Here is a 23444-nt window from a genome sequence, read left to right on the forward strand (position 1 = left end):
AAAACGCAATTTGCAATGCACTAATTCTATAAACCCAAAAGAAGAAACTGAGCATTCAGAACCGCACAACATGGTAGGCACATAAGAGCTTGCTTGTTAAAGCCAAACCACATCTCTTCTAGGAAATGCTTTCTAAATACATAAAGGATATTTTCATAGTAGCTGTCACATCTCTGCCCCCCCCCCCCCTTCCTCTCCAACACCACTTCCAATTCTTTTGCAAGCTGCAGCGCACTTTAAAGGAGCTCTCCCTGAACAATTCAAACAAAAAAAGGCTTTGAAGCGCACCAAAGGTTTGCCCTTATTCTACAGAAATGGTATAGGGATAACTTGGCTCTTCCCTCCCCCCCTCAGTACCTTTCTGGGGTAGTGACTTCACATCCTTTGACATCAGCACAGCTTGGAAGGGGGATGGKAGAGTTACGGCAGAAAGCTGTAAAACCTGCTTTTAACTATGTATGCAATGCCTTCCCGAATTCTTGAATCTTCCCCAAACACATTTAATAGAAAATAGGTTTTGCTCTCTACCGGTGCTACTGCGGCTGTAACAAACCGAGAGGGACTGAGCTACAAAGGACTTCCTGCTCCCCTTCTCCGAGCTCCACAATAGCCATTTATTCGCTCGTCAGAGGGTCGCGATTCACTCTCACACGCACAATAACTCACCTCTAATATGCAAAAGGGCCACGGGCTGGAACGGCCCATTGGAATTGGCTGCGTCAACCACCATCCTGCTGCCAGCTCTGTTACATGTCAACATCTAGGCTCCAGCAGGCACCGCACTGTATTCCTTAAGGCAAGAAAGCAGCCTCCATTTTAGTTTAAAAAAAGACAGAAACTGAAGCGCTCTGCAGCTGGAGGGAACTGGCTGGGGAGTGATGTCAGCGGGCGGGAGGAGCCCCATTGGCCGACGGCAGCAACTTCAAATGACACCGAGGAGGCCGCGAATGAGCGCGGCCGGTGCGGGGCTCCCCCCGCGCCCGCACCGGCCCCGGCCCCGGCCCCGCGCCGCCCGCGGCAGGGGCGGAGCGGCTGCGGAGATGACGGGGCTGCTGCGTTTGGGTTCGGGGTTTTTATTATTACCAGGATGATCTCATTGCTGCTGTTGTACCCCCGCCCCCTCAATAATATTCAGTAGCACCTGCTAGAAAGAACGCATGCATTTTTATTTTTCCTCTTTCCCTAGCCTTTCCKTCATTACGGTTTCCCCGGATTACCAAACCGATGTTCAATTTAACCGTGGAAAAACACAGCATTGARGGCAACATCTACAACTTTGGCTTCCAAGTGCCAAAACAAAAGGTAGTTAGTTCGCAGTAAAAYACAGGATACTCCTTGGATTATTATTGGTGATTTAGAAATATGAAACCTCATAAGCRTTCCATGAACTGTTTTATCACTGTTTGCTGGTATGTGTATTATGAATAGAAATACACACGTACGCCAAGCAGGAGATGAAAACCTCATGTTTCATGCTGATTATTTCATTCCATCTAGAAATGGACCTGAATACTCCCCTTTTAATCTAAAAAGTGGCCTGAATATTTATTTCAATCTAGAAATGGATCTGCCTTCAGTTTAGGTTAATGTTGCTAAATTTGGGTATTGTGAAATATTGGTTTTCCTTTCTAAAAAGATCAGTAATTATAAATAACTTTTAAAACTATTACTTAAAGGAAAAAGATCAACAAACAATATATGGCATATGAAAAGAGTTTTACAGCATAATCTCAGAAATACAATMAAAAAAAGCACAGCATAACCATTTCTGAGCTTTTAGTTCAATTATCTGAGGTATTTAGAACAAAACTGTGACCAGCCTTTTCTTCATTGCATGAGACTTGCACATTTATTTTTACAATGAGCGATTTGAAGGGCCATTTTGTCTGTGAGAGTGATGTTCAGAGAAACTGGCACTGTTACACTTGTACTGTCTCCAAATCTGTGCTTCTCYCCAAATACTATGTCACATACTAGTGCAAATAAGTATGTAAATTACTTGACCTATCACACTGTCCTAACTTACATTTGCTCAAAAAAGGGAAGAAAAAAAAAAGTACATCGGAAGAGACTTTTCAATTCGGTACTTGCTGATGCAAATCTGAAATAAAAACATATGATTGGGCATACGTGTACCTGGTTAGAAAAATGACATCACACTACAATAATACACTGTCAAAGGTGGAGTTAGTGRATATTTAATTGGTGAAGGGAAAAGACTAACTGGGATATAAAAAAGAAGAATACCATCTATAAGACACAAAGAAATCAATTGGATTTAGTGATTGCTGACAAGGCCCAATTTGAAGTAGTACATTCTGAATGTAAAGCTGATGAGAAAGCCCAAGGAYAACAAATCTTTAAAATATTCCTTACTTTAAAAAAATAAAGCTCCTCTGTTTGATGTGGTGTGGGTTGTTKGTTTTTTGGTGTTGGTTTGTTTGTTTTTTAAATAGTAAGGATTTGACTGAGAATATTCAAATACTTTAAAGAATAATTATGGAGGTGGAAGGAATTAATTTTTCTACATTCATTACAAACAGTAAATGCACCCTACCTCAAGGAAGATTAGGTTAGAAATTAAATGAAATCCTCTCACAATTAGCACACTGAAACAAAATAGAAGACTGCAAACTTTCTAGCAATTTAAAAAGTGACCAAACATAATGTGTGACATAATTGTAGTTGATCCTGCTTTTGACAACATCAAAATGAACCACATGAGCTTCTAATGCCTTTTTAAACCTCTGCTCTAAGACTATAGAGATTCAAATCCTTTGTCCTTGCAATCTAGGCAAAACCAGGGAAGGTATATCCTCAAAAACTTCATGTTTTTTATCTATATATCCCCTGAGTATACCTTAGAATCATAGKATCATAAARGTTGGAAGAGACCTTTACAATCACCAAGTTCAACATGAGTTTTAGCCTTATAAAACAAAAAGCTACCATAGAGATATGCTTTTAAAAGAAACCTAGATTGAAAAATAAAACTAAGGCTGACCTCAAACAAGGTTTTCTACAATATTTTGATGGAAGAACAAAAAAACTGAACAATTTGGGTGATTTTTTGAAATATTTTCACATGCAAGATCTTGTAACAAATTCTGTTTATTTTTCCCATCTTAAAGTATAATTAGATTACTTTTTACTAATAAACTCTAGTATGAAGTGACAAAAATTAGGTTTAAAATTCCAGTTTATCTGGTAACCATATATTTAAGAACAGCTGCTCTATCACTCCTTGTCTCTACTCCTGTCTTTGCTTTAATGGACAGCTGCTGTTTCTGTCTCTTGGAAACTCCTTGCAAAGATTAAATGGCCAGGAAGGCTGCTGGTCCACAGGGACACAATTTGCAACAGAGTAAAAMGGGAACATAACTTTAGTTACAGTGCCATTTACGATTTTATACATAAGCATGGCTTTTATTGTTGGAGGTTCTTTAGCAAATTTTAGGTAATGGTCTAAGAGTCAAGCCCCCTGCAAAGTTCTTCATAAGAGAGAGTAAATGCGACATTTGCTGCACTAGCAGTCCTATCGGCAGAACACTCAGTCACATTCAATAAGTTTTCTCTTGCAGAAACCACACACCCTGTTCTCATTTCTTCCTCTTTGCTGGACTCTTAGGTCTGAGTGCAGCACTTAGTAACCACTGAGAAACTGGTTAAAACAGCCATAATTCAGTGTACTTCTGGTGTAATTCTGACAGGACACTAGTGGAGCTGAAGTACTTTGATCTTCGTAAGATTATTTTGCTCATTAACAACATCTGCAGTCTTCTCACCAGTTGTACAGATTGAGAGTACATTCTGCTCAGGAGGTTTGTATACCCTCCCTTTGTTTCAGTCTTACGTTATTTGATTTTGCCACAAAAGGAAAATATTTACTTAAGTTGAATTATTTTGAGCAACTTCATTTGGGAAAAAAATTGCAAAGAAAATTGAGTTAGGAATTGACTTCCTAGTGGAAGGGAAAGAATATTAGTGCAAGTGGAACAGAGCTAATGAATATCAATGGGAGGAAGAAGAGCTTACTTTAACAAATTTATGAAGACATTTCTGTTGCAAGAAAATGAAAAACAGTAWTAACTTCAGCTATTCCTTTTTAGAATTAAATGAATAAAAAAAAATATTGATGACATAGTGAAACTGTAGCTATTACAGGTTTCCTCTGAACCCTGCTCATCACTTTTAACTTTCTGATGATGGGAATGAAGGAAACATCCTATGAAGTTCTCAGGATATAACTGAATTATGGAATGGCTTTGGTTGGAAGGGACCTTAGGATACAGCACTACAGCTGATGAATACTCTTTACAKTTGAAGGCTATGTACCACTTTTTCAAAACCACTCCATTTGGGTGGCTGATTTTAAAAACAACCACCCACSCTGCTTCTCACCCCTCCACAACCCACCCAGCAAATTCACCTGCCCAAAGGCTGCCTTTATTTCCATTCTACACCACCTACTATTCTAACTGACAGTGACAGAATCAACAACGTAAGATAATTAAAATTGCATGAACTTCTATTTATGTGAAGACACTTGGGTTGGTTACCTCTCAGACTATATGAGTAGTTTTCATTTKTTGACTGAGAGAGGAAGGGAGGGTATTTAGTCTGAGCTCTAAGGTTACCAAAGGCACAATTCTACAATTGCTGAAATTGCTATTCCTCATCAACCTAAGCCAGCCTTGCTGCAGACTGCCTCAGGCACCCTACTGCACTCCTCTGCTTTACATTTGAAAATATTTTGCTCTGATCTGCTTCAGTGGTCATTAGACCCACAGCTGAGTTGGTGTAGTCCCCTAAGCCAACAGCAAATCACTTTATTGTCAGGTTAGTTTTCTGGTGACTTAGATTGTGTTCCATGGCCGTCTAAACTGAGCTAAACCAAGAGGAGCTACTGTTGCAATGCCCTCGCTTCTGAGGCACAGGTGCCCGAGTGTCTGAAATTGCTGTACAAGGGTTTGTGCAGCTGCATGGCTGAACCAGATTAGGAAACTGAGCAGAGTAAAAATGAGAAAAGGGTGAGTTTGAGCCATGCTGATTCCATTATCTGGACCACCAGACAGACACCCAAAAGAGGGACAAGAATAAACATGACTTGCTTTTTCTGGTAGGAGCAATGTAGTTTACTTCTCCCCCCCGCCTCTGATTATAGCCTACACAAAACTTACTGTTCTCACAATTATGTCAGGCTACAGAAAACATCGGTCTCATCACAACTCAGACAATTTTGTTTCACAGAAGGAAAGGTACTGGATATGAAACATTCTGGAGAAGACACCATAGCAATAGGGAGGATATGGGCTTCTCCTACAGTTTCTGACTCAATTCCAAAGGACAGCCMAAAGGAAATTCTTCAAGGAAACAGAGGCGGTAAACATCATGTTAATACCTAGTTATCAAAAGAAACAGAGAGATAAGAAAAAAATCTTTACCTGGATAAATGAAAGGGATATTAACTATCATGCAGCTTCCTTAAAAAATTCTCAAGACTGAAGCACAGCAAAAACAATTCCTCATTGAAAAGTTGATAATATCTAYTCCTTCTAGTACAACAAAAATTGGTTAAACGAGGAATTGGCAAATGTCTGCTTGTGACTGGATCTCCTGTCTCTATCTGGATTTCCTAATATTTGCATGGTCATTGTAGCACACAGGTTCAACAGTGCCAAGTTTTCCTTCAACCAATCCTGTATACTCAAAAAGTCTTTTAAGTGGGGGTAGGGAGAAAACCCAGTAGATACTGGTTGAGCTCAGAAAACTGTACAACACAGAATCATTACCTTAAAAGAAATTTATCTTAAAAATARCATCTGGTACAAAAATGTAATTCCTAGGGCAGATTGCAGAAGCATTTCAAATACTGACATACTATTTTAATGAAGCCCTGTGCAAAATCCACCAAAATAAYACCAAACTCAGTGCTGTCTGTGGCCTTTTTACATAGGTCACACATGTCACTTTTAAGAAATGAAGCATAAAAATTATATTTATGAGTAAAAATTTGAGACCATGCTAGTTATCCAAACAACACTGATTTGATATTTATGTGTATAAATTCAACRTTTGATCTGTAGAGGTCTTAAGAAGTTCAGTGCAGCAGCAAAGATGTGTAGGTCTGATTATAATGAGGATCTATGTAATGGAACTAAATGTTCCTTTTGCAAACGAGGACATGATAAAAGGCATTTTAAGAGAGATCTAAATTGAATTCAGAGACAGGTTAGAATCTAGAATAYAAGACAACACCACATTTTAAATCCTGTTTTTATGGATTCTATCCAAGCTTCAGTGGAAACAAGTTTGGTAGGAAATGCTGCCAGYGACAGATGTAGTGCATTCTTCTAACACTTTCAGCTGCTGACTAATGAGTAGGTGTTTGATAGGGCAGTTGAAATGAAAAACGGCTTATTAATCCAATCCTATGATTTCATGTAAAACTAGCCGAAGGAAAAACAATTCACACACTCAAGCAAAGTATTTTTCTCTACAACCTTTTTTTTTGGTAGTGCTTCATTCACTAGCTATCACGTTTCTCAATCTCTGAAATGCTACGTAGTAATTCGGACTGGATAATTTCTAAATATTTTTATAGTAAKTATTTAATAGAAATTCATATTAAARAATAAACTCATTTGATGGATTGTATTTTCCTGTATGAAAACCAAACAATTGCCAGTTTTTGATTTAAGGTATGTATATGCTCATGACCCACATTTTAATAATTATTTTAAACATTTAAAAGAAAAATCAATACAGGAAAGTCTGTTTATGGAACACTGACAATGCTTTTATGATCAAAGTTCAAGGACAAARTTGCTAAAGTAATAGAACAAAGAGCCTCCACAGTTCCTTCACATGATACCATATGTACATTCACTGACACAATCATACTGATATAGGAAAGAATAAGCTTCTGTATTTTCCATTATAGACCTGTTGTTTCAGTAAATTAAATACAATTGGGCTGCCAAAAAAAAATGTAAAAGCATGAACACAGACAGGACTAGAAGGACAGCATTAAGCATACTGAATTACTCTACTGTAGCTCACATACAAGGGAGAAGAGAATGATCTGTTTCACAGAACTGCATTTATTGATGTTTTACATGAGAATTAATTTGTTTTGCCTTTTAAATTAATTATGTATTAGGACAAATYATATTTCATAGCAGCATTATCTTGTTTAATCTACCATTTTACTTTGCATAAAACATTTTTAGCTAAACAGCAACTCTACCACGTTGCAGCTGGACACAATTCCTTAATTGCCATATATGCACACAGGAAGCACAATTAAACTGGAAAGGCCAAAATACTGCATCTTTGTTTTCTACATAAATTACAAGTGGCAGGAGTAGGTTTCTCCAGTTGCAGAAGCTTATAAGAAAAATGYTCCTCAAAGCCCCAAAACAATCCGTTAGTGCCATGATTCTCATAAATTCAATTACATTGAACATGTGCCGTCAGTCTCTTCTGTATMATGAAAATAGATGCCAGTTTTAAATAATCAGGTAACACACTTTGCTTAAGTTTAAACATATTCCAACAAGAGTTTGTAGAAATTACCAACATATATGGTTGAATTTCTCTGCAGCACCGAGAACAAAATTTGATTYGCTGCCTCATTTACTTGGTATCAGTTTTGCTTACTTATCTGTACTCTGCAGTTGAGAAAAATACACAATAATTTTACACTTCTCACCTTTTCAGAAATTCTCACATTTTCTCKCTCTCTCATGGTTTCAGAAGTTTATTCAATTAAAATTTGAGTCAATTGCTTTTTTAAGTATCGGACTCATACTAGAATCACCTCTTCTGCAATTTTGATTTATCAGTCTAATATTGAACACATGATAAAAACAGAACTATCTCCTAGACAGCCATTTACAACTTAAAAACATTAGGAAAGCTTTAATAATGCTTGCCTSCCTATCAGAGTCCTGTATCACTGGCAGACAAGTTGAGACACCGCCCTGATGTTCTTTTACACAGAACAGAGTAAGAATTTGGCAGAGCTCCGAAGTCTCTATTGAAAAAAAACAAGAACCATGCTCTCTGCATGAAATGTGCTCAGCAAAATGACCTGTCATGTTAATTTATTTATCACCCCCCCTTCTATAAGGTAGGTATTTTTCATTTTTTTAAAATAAATATGACTAATAGTACTTCTAATTTTGAAGCCATGCTAAAGCAGAAAGCAACATCACCAGAAGATCAAAACCAGGACTGATCAAAATGTGTGGCAAGATCGTCAACAAAAAATACTAGAATCTGTTTAATCCTATCACATGTAAATATGCTACATAAAAAAAAATTTATACCTCTCAGCATTAAAAGCCAGTATGTACATCCACGGCTGTCAAGTGTAGCTCATTTCTTCCTACCTTGATAAAAACCTTTATCAGTATTGTATAYACATTTTTGAGATCAAAAGTCAAACTCCAAGTAAACAGTAACTTTAAAAATAATTTCCGAATCGTATTTGAAAACAAAAGCTGATGTCCAATCTCTATCTTTAAAAATCATATCAATGTTCACTTTTATCTGAAAAAAACCCCAAAACCCCAAATAAAACMAACAAAAAACCCCAACCCCAAATCCACAAATTAAATCACAACACTGACATAAAGGAGGCCTTTATATGGCTATAAAAGGATTTTACCCAGCTTTTAAAAACTATATACAGAAATGCTACAAAAAAAGTGTATTTCTGAATCGTGCCCAAATTTACATATGCATGACTAACATGTTCATTGGGAAAGTTTGCAAAGTTTCACCCTTTGCCATTTATATGGCACTAATCTGCAAGATTTCAAACCACAATAAAATACACCTTTAAGTCCAGTAAGTATTTTTTTCCAATAAACAACTTCAAGCAAAAATTAATTTTCTACAACTGAAGTACCTGTACTAACAATGTGAGCTAACAAAGGGAACCACATAAGCAGAAATCTATACCGCACAAGTTTGTTGACATAGAATTTTTCATTTTTTTTGTGAAAATAGGTAAGATCTCCTCAAGATGTCTGACACYGTTCTGAAGGCACCTCTCTAGAGATACTTCTGGGTTATCTGTGGGCAGATAAGATACCTGCTCTACCCAACTAAATCATGTTGCATTGCACTGTGTTGCAGGGAGCCACATTAGTKTGCAGCTTTCCTAATACATGGATTTTGATGTTCCACAAACCAATTACATCAGAGACTTCTCTTTTCTACATTCGGCTCTATTCTTAGAACCTCTTAATTCATAATCTGTTTGCTTTTCTTTATGCATTATCTGAGCTATCCTGCTGCTCCATTTCCTGGATAAGCTGAGGGTGCGTAACATTAATCATAAGTTGCTCTAATGAACACAAATCATACCACACTAATACCAGTCACCAGGGCAAAGATGCAGGTATTTCCAGAAGCTTATCATCAGCACTTTTGTGCAACGCCCAAGAGAAAGTTTGCAGCATGCCTGAAGATCAAAAAAGTATTTCTTAAATAAGAGACCTTGATGGAAAGTCACCTGGGCAGCTCTTTCTTTCCCTCCCAGTATCTCAAGTAATCTGCTGACCTCATCTCCAGACCCATGGCACAGGAGAAAGGTGGTTTTCTCACCTGTACCACAGATCATTTAGAACTTACTAGTTACAAGCTTTCACATATCTAATTCAGACCTTAAAGTATRCAAAGACAACCCCATTCTGTATTTTGTGCTTCAAATACAGTCTCATGTAAAGTACATCACACCACAGAATAGTCAATGCAACATTTGTAAAAAACCACYCATCTACAGACAAAAGAAAGTTTTCCCAGGTACTGTAGCCATAGAAATACAACCACCTGTTAGGAGTAACAGGAGTTTACTCATAACTCCTTCAGGTTAAGCGCAGCTAACGTGAAGGAACACTATGTTCCTTCCAGCACTTCATAGAAGGCAAACCTGTCTTAATCATTTCAGTTCTTTAAATTACAGCCTGCTGGTCCAGTTTTACTCCTGTCCAGACACAGATAAGAAACAACACACTTAAAGATTTCTGAAAAGAAAGCTTCCCAGATTCACTTGACCCACTAAATGCACATCAAATCAAGTATCTTTGTACCTTTTAGAGGAATAGTGTGACTGGCCAACAATATTCTCAATAACCCTAACAGGTTGGAATTACATCAGAAGTAAGCACATGCAGTGAGCACAGTCATTAYGCAGACACCTGATAAGATCCATGAGACTGGGTACAGCTTATTAATAAAGCTATTACCTTCACTAATAARAGGTGGCAATTATTACCCCTCATTAGATCAAAAATTTCATCAGTGTTCCATAACAAAGTTCGGCCTTTGACAGCCTGGGGACATATACACACCATCAGGCATCGAGGGGGAAGCTCAAGATCTTTTCATTCTTTTCACCTGAGAGTGGGGGGAGTGATTGCAGACTCAGCAATTACAATGCACAATACTCGTACCATTTCTTCACATCTACRTACACTGTATCGAAAAGCGCTAGAATGCTCAGAGAAAATACCTGACAATTTTTAGTAATTTTTGTTTTTAACGCTGCCCTCTTCCAAGTCCAAGAAAGCATTCTTCTGCCCTTCCTTGGCCTACTGGTTTATACTGCAACACAGCCAAGGTGGAAACAGATCTTAAACTTCACTTTCACCACTGCAAGATGGATTAGTTCTCCCCTCTCCTATCTGCACTTATTTTCCCAGTTTCCAGCTCCCTGTCCACTCTGATTCTAATTGCACACTCAGTTCTGGTATCCCGGAACTGCAGTCCCAGGTATTACCAGAACCACAATATTTAAATTAGGACTAAGGAACAAATGTTTTTCTTTGTGGCTAAGTCTTTGAACAAAGGTTATGTCAGTCAATGTGGCTGTATGCATAACTTCTTATAAAAATCACTACTTTAATTCAGTGTCTTTTGCTTATGTCACTCATGCCCTGAATGTCACAGCTTGTGCATAAACCTTCTATGTCAGTTTAAAAGACAGAATACATTATTCATAATCTGTGGTGCTAAATATTCTTTTTAAAAAATTAATAAATAAATTGAAATTAACTAATTWAATAAGCAGTAGTTTAGTCTGCAAATATTTTAAACAGCATCTTGTATACAGGCTGCTATACTAACACGATGGACAGTATTTCAGATTTTTTGTATAAACAGTACCTGTGTGAAGAGAAGAATTCTGCAATCTAATTTGATCTGTATGAAATGCAGTGTAATTCAGGAAGGCTGAGAGACAGACTTTATTTTCTAGAAATGCTAATATATTGTATTAAGAAAACAATGGCTGGAGGTAAGAAGTCTTCTCCCCAATAATTTCACATTGCCTACACTCATACTACTCAACATTTCAGCGATTTATTAGGCTTTCACCACCAATCTTGAGCACTGGAAAGTACACACTGCACTTCAAAACTGCGGTTTTTTTGCTTCCTCTAAATAAGCCTTGAGAGCAAACAAAGGTGATAAAAGCTGGGTTAGTAAGAGAAGACGCATCAATCATCATCATCTTTTTGTCGCAGATGGCAGTAAATATAATTCTAAAAGATAACAAAGCCTTAAAATCAACAAAGCAAGAACTCATATGGACTAAAAAGACACCACCTCTGCTTGATCCATACTTAGGACAAACAGACCCATAGTGACAGACTAGATCTTCTAAAAATGTGAAGAGCAATTTTAGTACGAACAAAATAAGGTTTGAGCACACTGCACTGGGAATAGATGCCTAATATTTTGCAAAGAGATCCCAAATATTCTACTTTTATGTGAGATGAGTGAATATGCTGTCACACAGACATTGCCTATTGTGATTGCCAAGAAGGCAACATACTGGAAGTCTTCAAATACAGATAAAACAAAAGAGAAAACCACTAGTGCAAGTATGTACAGTTTGCACATGTGCATACTCAATGTATTATGTATGTCCAAATGTTAGAAGTATGATACCTGAGATTCTTCTCAGTTTCATGCCCAAATTTCCCCACAAGAGTAATTTTACTTTGGAAAGACATACCTTTTAAAGCTGGCAGTTTTTGAAGCTCCCTGTTATTGCTAACATTAAACCTTGAAGAACTCTGACGCTTTTCCTTCTTCACTACTGTCTGTGGTGCTGGTACTTTGATTTTAGATAGTTGTGCTGGGGGAGGAGTGCTATTTGATTTTTTGTTTGACACCTGTTTAAAAAGAAATTAAAGTAGTTAATTGCTGCTGAACTTAGAAAAAACTTCTAAGAAGCCATTTTAATCACAGAAATAACTGTAAATGAATGTGCTTTTAATTAAACTATTGTACTCATCATCCTCTGATTGTTTCGCTATCTACTGTTCTGCTCATCTTTTCAGCATTCATTTCTGTACCATGGCACTCATACAGAGGGGAATAGATCACATTGGTACATGCAGTAGTACATTTATTTGAAGTTACCAGACAACTGAAAAGAAATTATCAAATAATGTTATTCCTCAGCTACTGCCACCCTTCCCCCTCTGAGAAGTCCAGGTCTGCAAGGTATTTAAGCTTATCTTCAAAGGGATCACAGAAACTTGTCCATTTACAGCAAGTGAACCTTTCACTGCCTATTCATCCTGTGCCTTGCAGCCAGAGTTTTAAGCTTGGCCAGGGCAGTTGGGCTTTGATATAAAGTCAAAGGAGTGAGTCTTACTATTGTAGTAGCTTTAATAGCTTCTAAAACATAGATTAAGATTCCTAGTGGTTTACTGCCTACTCAAACCAAGTTGGTTTTACTGTAATAATACTTATCAAACTGTCACTGTATCTCTGCATGAAGTTTATAACATAAACCCAGAAAAATGGTTCCCACTATAGGTTTCCATTTTGCTGTTATTTCCCTCACAATACTTGACACTACTCTCTCTCAAGCTGAATAAAATGCATCATTAACAAAGGCCTGTCAGAACTTGTGGTGCTGCCTTTCTCATTCCTTTTTTTTTTTTGAAGGAGGAAAAGCAGGTTTAAAGGAGGCAATAGTTAACCGCTACAAGAGGAATAATTTCATTACATTCATCACAAGAATGACAAAACATCTAGGAGTGACCTACACTAAAAATATAGAAACAGTTGATAAGGACCTCTTGTTGCAATACTATAATTCATTCTGCAGGCCCTTAATCTGCTATAGAAGTCTCTCAAATTTGCAAGCTAGAAGCACACAAATCTTAAAATATAACTTGCCACTTATTCCTTACATGAAAGACCATATTCTTCACAGGAAGTGCCCACAAGATACGAAATAGGGACAATAATCAGATGGAAATGGGGTTCATGATGGAAATCAAGTTGTAACACTGGTACTTCGGCAGTTTGACTTGATTTAATTAGAATTTTGTTAAGTATAAYAGGTATGAAAGCAGCTTCATTCCCACACAAAATAACATCAGCGGCATTTTCATAGAGATATTGCCAAAACAAGAGAAATCAATTTTCTTCATGTTCTAAAAAGTATTCCCAGAAAAGCTTATTCATCAATAATTTTCAGTCTTGTAGTGTATAAGTGCAGTGTGCATGGAAATGTTACCATACATAAGCATCTACCTTTTGAGTCTCCAAGACACTAATTTCATTCAAATTTTGTTCTAGCAGCATAATTGGCATTCAAGAACATTCARTGTTCATCTATCCAAGAATAAACAACTGTATTATGTTATACACACAGTACTTAATACATAAAAAATGATTGAAAGCAACATTTAGTTTTCATTAGACACATTTAGACAAATGGTCATTTAAGATGACCATTTTGCAAATTTAATATATCAAAAGCAAAAACTCTTACAGCTTTACAGAACAAATAAGGCGAGACAGTACAGTGAATATTAGAAGTCAGTCACCAAAAGCACTCTAGAACTTGTTCCAGTAAAAATGGAATACATCAGTAAATTGAAAGCATTTGTGTACAAGTAATACCTGTTACATTGCATTTCTCAGACCATTTCACTTTTTAATCCCAAAAACTTACCACTGAAAAATATACATGCTGAAATACAAGTGATCTGCAAGGTAATTTATATCCATTAACTGAAACTTTTAAAAGCATTACAAATAAAAATATTAATAGACTAAGGTAAAAGAAAAACAGCACTAAGAATTAGGAAGCAATGACTTACTGTGTATTAAGCAATAAATGCTAATTAAGAAGTATTATAAACATTATTACTGCACAGGATTCTGCACTTTCAATATTGTTCTTGAGCCTAATGGTGTTTTTCTGAACTGGCTGCTTTCCATTGCCACCTGTATTTTTTCATTACTTGGAACAGGAAAAGCTGTTTTCCTGTTTCCTCTATTCCCAAACAAATTCTCCATTTCAAATTAACAGGTGCTCTCATGTGCCTGCACAAATGACACACTACAGTACCCTAAGGTAGCACACRCCTCAGGGAGGGAAATATTCTGAATTGCAGAAAAATTCTAAAATTAGCCAGAAGTGGTTATTTAAGAGGATGGGTAACATTTCTAATTAGAAATGTTGAAAGAAAGCATTTTTTGTTGCTATGGCAACTTCCCATCTAGAAGTGATGACTCCAGTGTAATTCTAGCCATGAATCACTGGACCATTATCCAACAGATTTCCTCCTCCTTCCTACCATCAAGCGTGATCACCCCTGTTTTTCAGTCATGCTCCAGTCAGCCAGCACATACCAGGAAGCTGCCAGAAGAGTTTCTAAGTCATYATTTCAATGCCATGCAGCTGTACTCAATGACCTCTGCAAGTGGCACTGTGGTGCTACCACAAGAGAGCCGGCCTCCAGAACTTGCAGACAACGTTGGATAGAAAGGCACCTGGACAAAGTGAGTTAAGCCAACTTAAGCCACAAAGCTCAGCAATTTTAACYACACCTCTTAAAAAAAGGCAAACAAATTCAGGCCAACAGTTCTGYGTATCTATCTGCTAAAGATTTCAATATAACACACTTTCTACGGAAGTACAGTGCTTGCTGGTTCACACTAAAGAGCCAAGCTCAGCTTCTTCCTCCCAGTAACAAACCAAACCACCACAGACACCACAACTCCCAAGAGTAAGTGATGGACATTCTGCTACATCCGTGGACAATTCAACGTATTTGACACCAGAACAGTCAAACTACAGATACCTTTTTATCAATTCTCTTCCTATGACTAGAAGAACTACCTATTCTGCCCCTTGTTCTGGCAAAGGGCTCCCTCCTACCCAAATGTTTATGTAGACAAATATTTTCAATTTCAAAAGTGCTGATAAACATCAAAAAACATGCACAAACTGCAGATTGAGAATGTATTTCTTCAAATCATGATCAAAAACACAACTCTCGGGTTTTCTGATCAATTTATTTCTGAAAAACTATAGCTTTCTATACTTCAACAAGCATTAAGACAATAAGCTCAAGTGCAATTCCAACTTTAAAATTCTGGTTTTAACAACTGAAAGTATATAGTTTATGTTCCTTAGTGCCTTTGACTAAGGTTAAAATTGATTTAAGAGAGTGAAAGGCGGGGAGGACAGAAGGTTTCTTGCCAGGCACAACAGTTCAAGGTAGATAGTCCTTGTATYCCTTCATCCCTTGAGTTCTCCATCAAGCAAGATGTGGTACATTCTTTGTTTTAACATCACTTTTGAGCAAAGCTGGATCTTGCACCACTCTGACATTACAGCAGGCAGGTATAGATAAGAACGCAACACTAAGTTTGCAATCAGGGAAAGAAAGATATGAGTAGACCAGGCACATCTACAGTTACAGACAATTTTCTCTATTAAAATAAACTGATCATCATCAAGCATCCCACAATGCAACTTTTACTTTTGGACAACTATCGAAGACATAAGAGAGAGCAAAATGGGACCTGGAAGGAGGATCCACCTGCATCCCATGTACATCAATAAGTATTTCAGCAGACCCTATTCCTTTTCTGACAGTCTCCCAAAAATGCTATTCAAACTACCTTGACAAATATGGGCAACAAGAAGAACTCTGACCTTACCTTTAAAAGCACACGCCCTAGTAACTGAATTAGACCAAAGGACACAAAGCCTTCCCATCCACAAAATCAAAAGCCAAGCCAAGCCAAGTCTAGAGTGGGGTTAACTCTATAGTGATGCAACAAGCTCGCATACTGTTTTCTAAGATAAACTGGTAAGGGCAGRGTGAGGATTTGAAAATGTCAGTAAATTCACCTTGATGCATCTGTCATTAACATATTTTTAAAAGTGAATGGCTTACTAGTGACAAAAATTAGATCTTCTAAGCACTAGACAGTGGAGATTCCCTGCCTGAAGAAACGAGGTGCTGGGCAGCACTCTATATGGTGTTTCTTGACACAGACCAGTCTAACACTAATCCACACATTTCTGCCTTCTAATAAGTATCACCACTGAATTCAAGTTTATTTCAGTGTTCATGCTGTTCCACGATRGCAGCATCAGAACTTTAACAAAAAATTCTGGACTATGAAATATGAATAGGTGAACCTGGTACCAATTCACAAATTATTAAGTTTCCCTGTAATATACAAATACACAGAGTGAAAAGCACAGAACACTTTAAAGGAATCATCAGTCTGAATCTGAAACAGAGGGAAAATTATTATTTTAATGCAGARTTAATCCCTTCCTTCTTGTTTTGGTATAGTAAGAAGCCTCCATGGACTTATTTTTCATTAAGCTAAATAGAGGTCTGATCTACAGCACCCAGAAGAGCTTGTTTCTTGCCACGGCAGCCTCTGGATTACATCTAAAACATACTTACAATGAAATTGAAATACAGGTTACTGAAACGAAACAAAGATCATMAAAAACATGAAAGGGACATTCACAACTTGATTTTCAAAACTCTATGAGGGCCCAGTATGTAATCAAAATTATGTGGCTAACAGGTTGAGGCTTAATACATAATCAATGTAATTAGGCTGAGAAGCTGAATTTAATGTAATCTTTTGAGATGAGAACTGAAATCAAAGATTAAGGAGTCAAAATGGGTGGAGAGCAGTTAAAGAGCTTTCCATGTAATTTCTTCCCCTCTGCAGTAAACTTCAAAGTAGCATGAAAATCTCTGAACACTTCAGGAATCTTGAACACTACCACAGAGCTCTCTCCTTTGCAGATCTTCATTTACTGTTTTGGGGGTGGGAACAAGGACAGATCATACCTGGCATATGGCCCAGCAGCCATCAGCCTGGTAAATATATCCACATCATACCTGCAGGAAGTAGGCTGGAGATGTTACATCAGCAGCTGGGACCAAGGCAAGTTGTTCAAGACAACACAGTACCAGGAGAGCAATATTTGTCAGCTGATTTCAATTCTGTGTTGCTAACAGCAGCAATTCAACATGCCTTCCAAGAGGATAACATCAGAATAAACTCTTGTAATTAATGGTATTAAAGACAAGACATGGGAGAGCTATCTAGACAGTCTGTAGTAATTCTAGTTCATCCATGTAGTGCCCAATCACTGCAAAGAGTTTATTGTGGACCAGCTAGCTATGATTTTTAACATCAATATTTTCAACCTACAGAGTATCAGTACAAGCTATACAAAGCTTGATATGGAATCCACCAGAGGTATAAAAAAGCGCTCTGATCTACAAAAACAGTCAAAAATAGCAAGGAACCAACATGTTTGCTGGTACCATTTTGGATAACAGATGTTTCTGAAGCTCTTTGTTGAAGATTCTTGCTACTATGCCATTATTGTTCACTAGTTTTACCACCACAAAACAGTTTGGACAGACAACTTACAGAGGAGTCTCTGGAGAGGCATCTTACGGTGCGGAAGGCTTTGGGTAGTTTCAGGCAGATGGCAGTTTAGATGTCTATTATTTTTCCTCAACAAATCATTTGCCAGAATGATACTTGGATTGGCTGTTAGAATGATCTTTGGAGCTGCCTTTCTAGCAAACAGCTTATTAGATTTCTGGTGGACTGTCCGGTATGTCTCAGCATAACTTACTATGTTTTTATTAGAGCAAGAGCTGCATCCTAAAGCTTTAAGGATCCTTGCTATTATAATGATAAGTAAAAAGACTAACCTGTCAACAGAACAGTGATGACAAAGTTTATACATTTTAGCACATTGTAATCAGGACTCACAGATTTATGTTGTAGTACTTGTTTAACAACCATGATTTTGCATTTACACACAGCATTGCTACTGCTGGCTATTCTCAATGTCTAACTATGGAGTTCTATTAGTGTTTTGCCAGACACAGCATGGAGTCTGTTGAATTGCATCAGTGACTGAGATGTTTCCTACGAGCAGTGAAGGCCATCTGGCCCTCTTCGCTGTGGAGGGATGCCCACAACAAGCTTTACAGTCACAAGCCACTTCAGAAGACTGATCTACAAATTGCTGAAGTTCTTCCACCTTTTTCTTGCTGCGTCTCTTTTACAACACAAAGCATTGCTTGTATTTCCTGTTAGCTGCTTACACACAGGGCTCAAATTTTATCTTCTAAAGAATTGTACCATCACAGCTCTGTGTAACAGACTTGACTTGCAACACAGCAAACCAGCTGCTGTCTCAGCTCAGTGTGCTGCATCCTTGACATTAATACACTATAATTTTACATTCACAATTAAATATCACTAGCATAAGGCTTGTTTTCCATTTGCTTCTTGTAAACTTAATTTTGCTTTAATTAGTTTACTCCAGGAACAACCTGATATTTGATTCCCTTCAGAGCTCAGCTCTGCAGCYCGAGGTTGCAGAGTACTGGCAAAGATGAGTGGGTACCCAGGCTCAGACTTTAAGCGGATTCAAGCTGCTTTGCGTTTGCTGAAACACCACCATCATTGAGCACATGGTACTTCACAAAAGCAGCAAAGCAACATTTGCTTCCTAATGTATCTTCTATCACAAAACTTCAAAGCAACCTTAGGAAAAAAAAATGATACCTGCAACCACCAGTTAGGTGATTTAATAAGATTTAAACCAGATAATGTCCTAAATATTATTATTTTTTTTTTATAAATACAGGGATAAAGAATCTGGATAAAGGATGACCTGTTCTTGATTTTCATTTACAATCAGTCTCTGATGAGCCTGAAACATCCTTTTACTTAAAAAAAACAAACCAAACAAAACCAACAAACAAACCCAAAACAACAAAAACTACTTTTGTGCTTCTTAGAAATATATATGCCTACACATATGCACACACATATATGCAAGGCTCCCACATTTGAAGGAAATCACACACTAACTCATTAGCTTTAGGCACAACTCCTATACTCTACTGTAAATTTTAATTATATACAGCTACTGATGAGATAAGGCTACTGCATGTGTGGCTTTACCAATGAGGTCTGTATTTTTTGCTCCCAGATCTATTCATAGAAACTTCTCACTTCACACACTCATGCTGAAATCTTTTACTTTGCCTCCTGCCCACCAGTTTGGTGTTCGTATTAGGTACTATTTGAGAGAGCTGACAAGTAACCTGGTCTAGTGGAAGGTGTCCCTGCCCAAGGCAGGTGGGTTGGAATTACATGACCTTACAGGTCTCTTCCAACCTAGACAATTCTATGATTCTATGAATAATAACCTTAACTGCTTCTATAGAACTGTCACACCAAAACATTTCATCCTTGGCTCTCATCATGCTTCTATTTTACATGTCACTGGAGAAGCTTATTTTTCAGAATTTCAGATTGCTAAATTGAGAAGTGATGAGGAAACATATAAAAGTCACTATAAATGTGTTGCAAATGATAATATTTGGCAGTCATCTTTTAAGAAGCATATTCAGAAATAGGCCAGGGTTTTTTCCCCAGTTTTTGTTTGTTTGGCTTTTGTAAATGGCCCTCTAAGCCTGTTGCAGGAAATGACACACAAACAAAAAAACCCCAAGGTCTGCCATCCCACTTTTAGAATTACAAATTTATTCTAGTTTCAAATGAAACTGAGGGGGAAAAAATGCACACAAGGTGTTTTTAAAGTCTGTGAACATATGGGCAGATTCAACGGCTACCTGTTTTTTTTCTATTTGTATTCTCTAAGAGATAACTACATTAATAATTCTGTATTACAGATGTGTTAAAGTACAACTGAGCATTCTGAGTGATAGGCCTTAATTCTCATGAAAAAATGTAAGAGAAGCAATTTGAAACAAATGATGAAAAGGATGTTTTCAGTTTACAAATCCATTTCTGACAGTCACTTTGCTCCTTTTGATTAAAACAGCCTTTACCTTCATTGCTGTGCTGCTTGCATTCAGGAAGGATTCAGAGAGCTTAAAACATTATTAGGAAGCAGAGGATAGCAACTACTAAACCAAACCACACACAGTTCTCACACCTCGTATGTTACACAAGTAGCTGTCAGCCTTGTGCAAGAAGTAGAAGGGCATAAGATCCKGTTTTCAGAAGCATCCCATTTTAGGTAACAAAATACTTGTATACAGCAGTATTTGGTACACTTTAATAATTCCATTAGTTTAAAAAACATAATATAAAAGTTACATAACAAACGCTGTTATGGTAATTCCTCTGATATTCAGTATTAAGGTGCCTTTGCTTAGAACACAGAAGGAAATTCCAGTTCCCCAAACCAAAAAGCCAAGATGTCAGTGAAAATTGGAAATAAGAAAATTACAGAAGCTAAAGACAAACAAAAAGTTGCACAGATACTCTAATACTTGTGGCATCTCTCAATTCAGCAAATAGCTCCTCATTTTTCACCAAGGGTGTATACACTTCAGTATTTTTTAATGTTTATATGAACCCATTAAAATAATCTCTTTAGGAAAGAAAATCAGAACTGCAAGCCATGATCAAAAATTAGTTTGCCAAAGAACTTCTTTATAAAGTTGGCATACCAGCTTAAAAGTAAACAAACCCACTCCAAAACCCACAGACTTTATTTTGTAGCAGTTTTAACTGTTACAATTCCAGAGAAAATCCATCCCAACTTCATACACAGTTTTGGTTTAAAATCCTGTTTTGCTAATGTTACAAGTAAAATCCCAAACTAACAGCTGTAGAAAGCTACATAAAAGGAGTTTAGTCCTTCCACGGTTCAAACTTCAGTGGACAAGTTGTTTGAAATTGCAATTTTTTTTCATAATATATCTCTTCTTCCAAAGAACCACCAATTTTAAGATCACCTTTTACTACTGCATGGGACTGACTCATGAAAACACTGGCTATTCTGCCTGTCCTGGGGCACACTACGGTGCAAATACTGAAAAGGCAGGGTCCGCTCAGGCTGTTAAGTGACCAATACCTCTGTGCTAAATGTATCTCTTTGTAAAAGAAACCAACTTCTAGAAAAAAACAAGAACAACCTTACACCTAAAAGATGAGGAATGCAATGTATCCAAAAATACAGCTACTGAGTTACAGAGACTGCCCAACTGCTATGAGGTTGACACACCTGAAGGATGGGATGCCACCCAGAGGAACCTGGACAAGCCTGAAAAATGGGCCCACATGAATTTCACCAGGTTTAGCAAGACCAAATGCTGGTGCTGCACCAGGGTCCAGACAACTCTGTTATCAATCCAGACTGAGAATGAACAGATGGAGAGTGGCCCTGCCCAGAAGGACTTGGGGATGCTGCTGGATGAGAGGCTGGACATGACCCAGCAATGTGCAGTGGCAGCCCAGAAACCATCCGTGCCCTGGGCTGCATCCAAATCAATGTGGGCAGCAGGGCAGGGAGAGGATTCTGCCCCTCTGTCCCACTCTGGTGAGATCCCACCTGGAACACTGCATCCAGCTGCTCTGGGGTTCTCAGCACAGGAAGGACATGGACCTGTTGGAGACAGTTCAGAGGAGGGACACCAAGGTGATTAGAGGGATGGAGATTAGAGGGATGGAGCACCTCCACTATACAAAAAAGCTGAGAGGATTTGGTTTGTTCAACCTGGAGAAGAAAAGGCTTCAGGGTAACCTAATTGCAGCCTTCTGGTACCTAAAGGGCACCTACAAGAAAGATGCAGAAACTTTTTACAAGGGCATGTAGGGACAGGACAAGGGGGAATGGTTTAAACCGAGAGTAGGTTTAGATTTACATAACAGAAGATACTCTATATTGTGAGAGTGGTAAGGCACTGGAACAATTTGCCCTGACAAGTTGTGCATGCCCCATCCCTGGAAGTGTCCAAGGCCAAGTTGGATGGAGTTCTGAGCAACCTGATCTGGTGGAAGGTGTCCCTGCCCATGGCAGAGGGATTGGGACTAGATGGTCTTTCAGGTACACTCCAACCCAAAACAGTCTGTGATTCTACGACTGAACAACAATAATTGAAAAAMCTAACAATGGATGCCTTACATAAGTGATAATTAAATATGTACCTGTGACAAGAAGTTATTTCCAGAAATTGTTTAGGACTAGTCCTAATACCTGTTAAGAAGGAGGAGAAAACAACACCAGATCTTTTTCCCCTCCCTAATCCTCAATCCCCTCTGCTATGGTGCCTAAATGAGCCACCAAATTAGTACTTACTCATGCCAAGACTTTCAAGTGTAACTGTAAAAGGTTCTCAAGTAGAAAATTCTAGTCTCAGAGTGGATGCTGTGCAACAGGCCCCATGCATCATGTTCAAGATCAGGTATGTTTGTTTTTCAGGCCACAAAGCACCACAATGAGAATCACAAACAGTAAACATGAGAAAAACAAGCAACAGATATAGTAAATATACTGTCAACTTTCTAAATAACTTCTGCTGCTGATTACAGAAACCTGTTAACACGAAATAATGATGGATTTATAGCTTTTGTCTATTCCTTGCTTTCCTTTAAATATCAGGATACTTCCACATTCAATCTCCGCTACAAAAAGCCATTGACAAAACCATTGACACTGCTTCTATACTCCATTTCTTTTGTAATTTCTTATTCTAATGAAAGCGACAATCACATGTGTTCATACAATCAGAAATCAGCAAAAGTAGTAGTGAGAATACTGACAGTCTTCCTCACTATGTTCTGGCTAATATAGGAAAGGTGATCATGGAAAACAGGATAGCCACATCTAGAGATTCTTTCAGAAGGATGAAAATCCTTACTTCTCCTGAAGTGTTTTGAAGATGGCCCTTTAAATCAATTTCTGTAATTTGTTGGCAATTCCATTTACTGAAAAGTATTAACACTATGCTGAATAGCTTAAGAAATTCATTTTTAAATAAAAAAGGCTTCAAAAAGCAGGAAAGAAAAGCTTCTGAAAACAAAGCCCTACAAAATTTTTGCACTGGAAGCCATTACCAGTAATAAACCTACTGAAAAGTGATGGCTGTGAGACAGTGGCRGGATAGATGTATGGATCAGCACTTAAAAGATTTTAAATTCTTTTAAAAATTGGTTTCAGTGGTGATTGTAGTCCAATATCAACAACACATGCTGTCAATAAATCCATTTCTTATACACCAAGAAAAATGGCTGATACAATTTGCATTTTATTACATTTTGATTTGTCAAGATTAAAAAGAAAAAAA

The 23444-nt window shown here is 37.7% G+C and overlaps 1 protein-coding gene across 2 annotated transcripts in view; it reads right to left on the reverse strand.

The window, feature by feature from the left end:
• The window catches only part of PPP2R5C (protein phosphatase 2 regulatory subunit B'gamma), a 74958-nt gene that overhangs the window by 45888 nt on the left and 5626 nt on the right, over window positions 1–23444 (reverse strand). Inside the window, exons 1-2 of one of the 2 annotated variants that reach the window (XM_057365783.1) lie at window positions 12032–12087; window positions 667–790 (exon numbers count right to left, since the gene is read on the reverse strand). In XM_057365783.1, the coding sequence (XP_057221766.1) occupies window positions 667–760 (94 nt within the window). In that variant the 5' untranslated portion in view covers window positions 761–790; window positions 12032–12087. Of the gene's footprint in view, window positions 1–666; window positions 791–12031; window positions 12192–23444 lie in introns of those variants that run through there. The other variant, XM_057365782.1, reaches the window with a different exon arrangement.

Source organism: Malurus melanocephalus, unplaced genomic scaffold (genome assembly GCF_030028575.1).
Source record: "Malurus melanocephalus ecotype Western Australia unplaced genomic scaffold, MMel_1.1 scaffold_57, whole genome shotgun sequence".
Taxonomy (NCBI): domain Eukaryota; kingdom Metazoa; phylum Chordata; class Aves; order Passeriformes; family Maluridae; genus Malurus; species Malurus melanocephalus.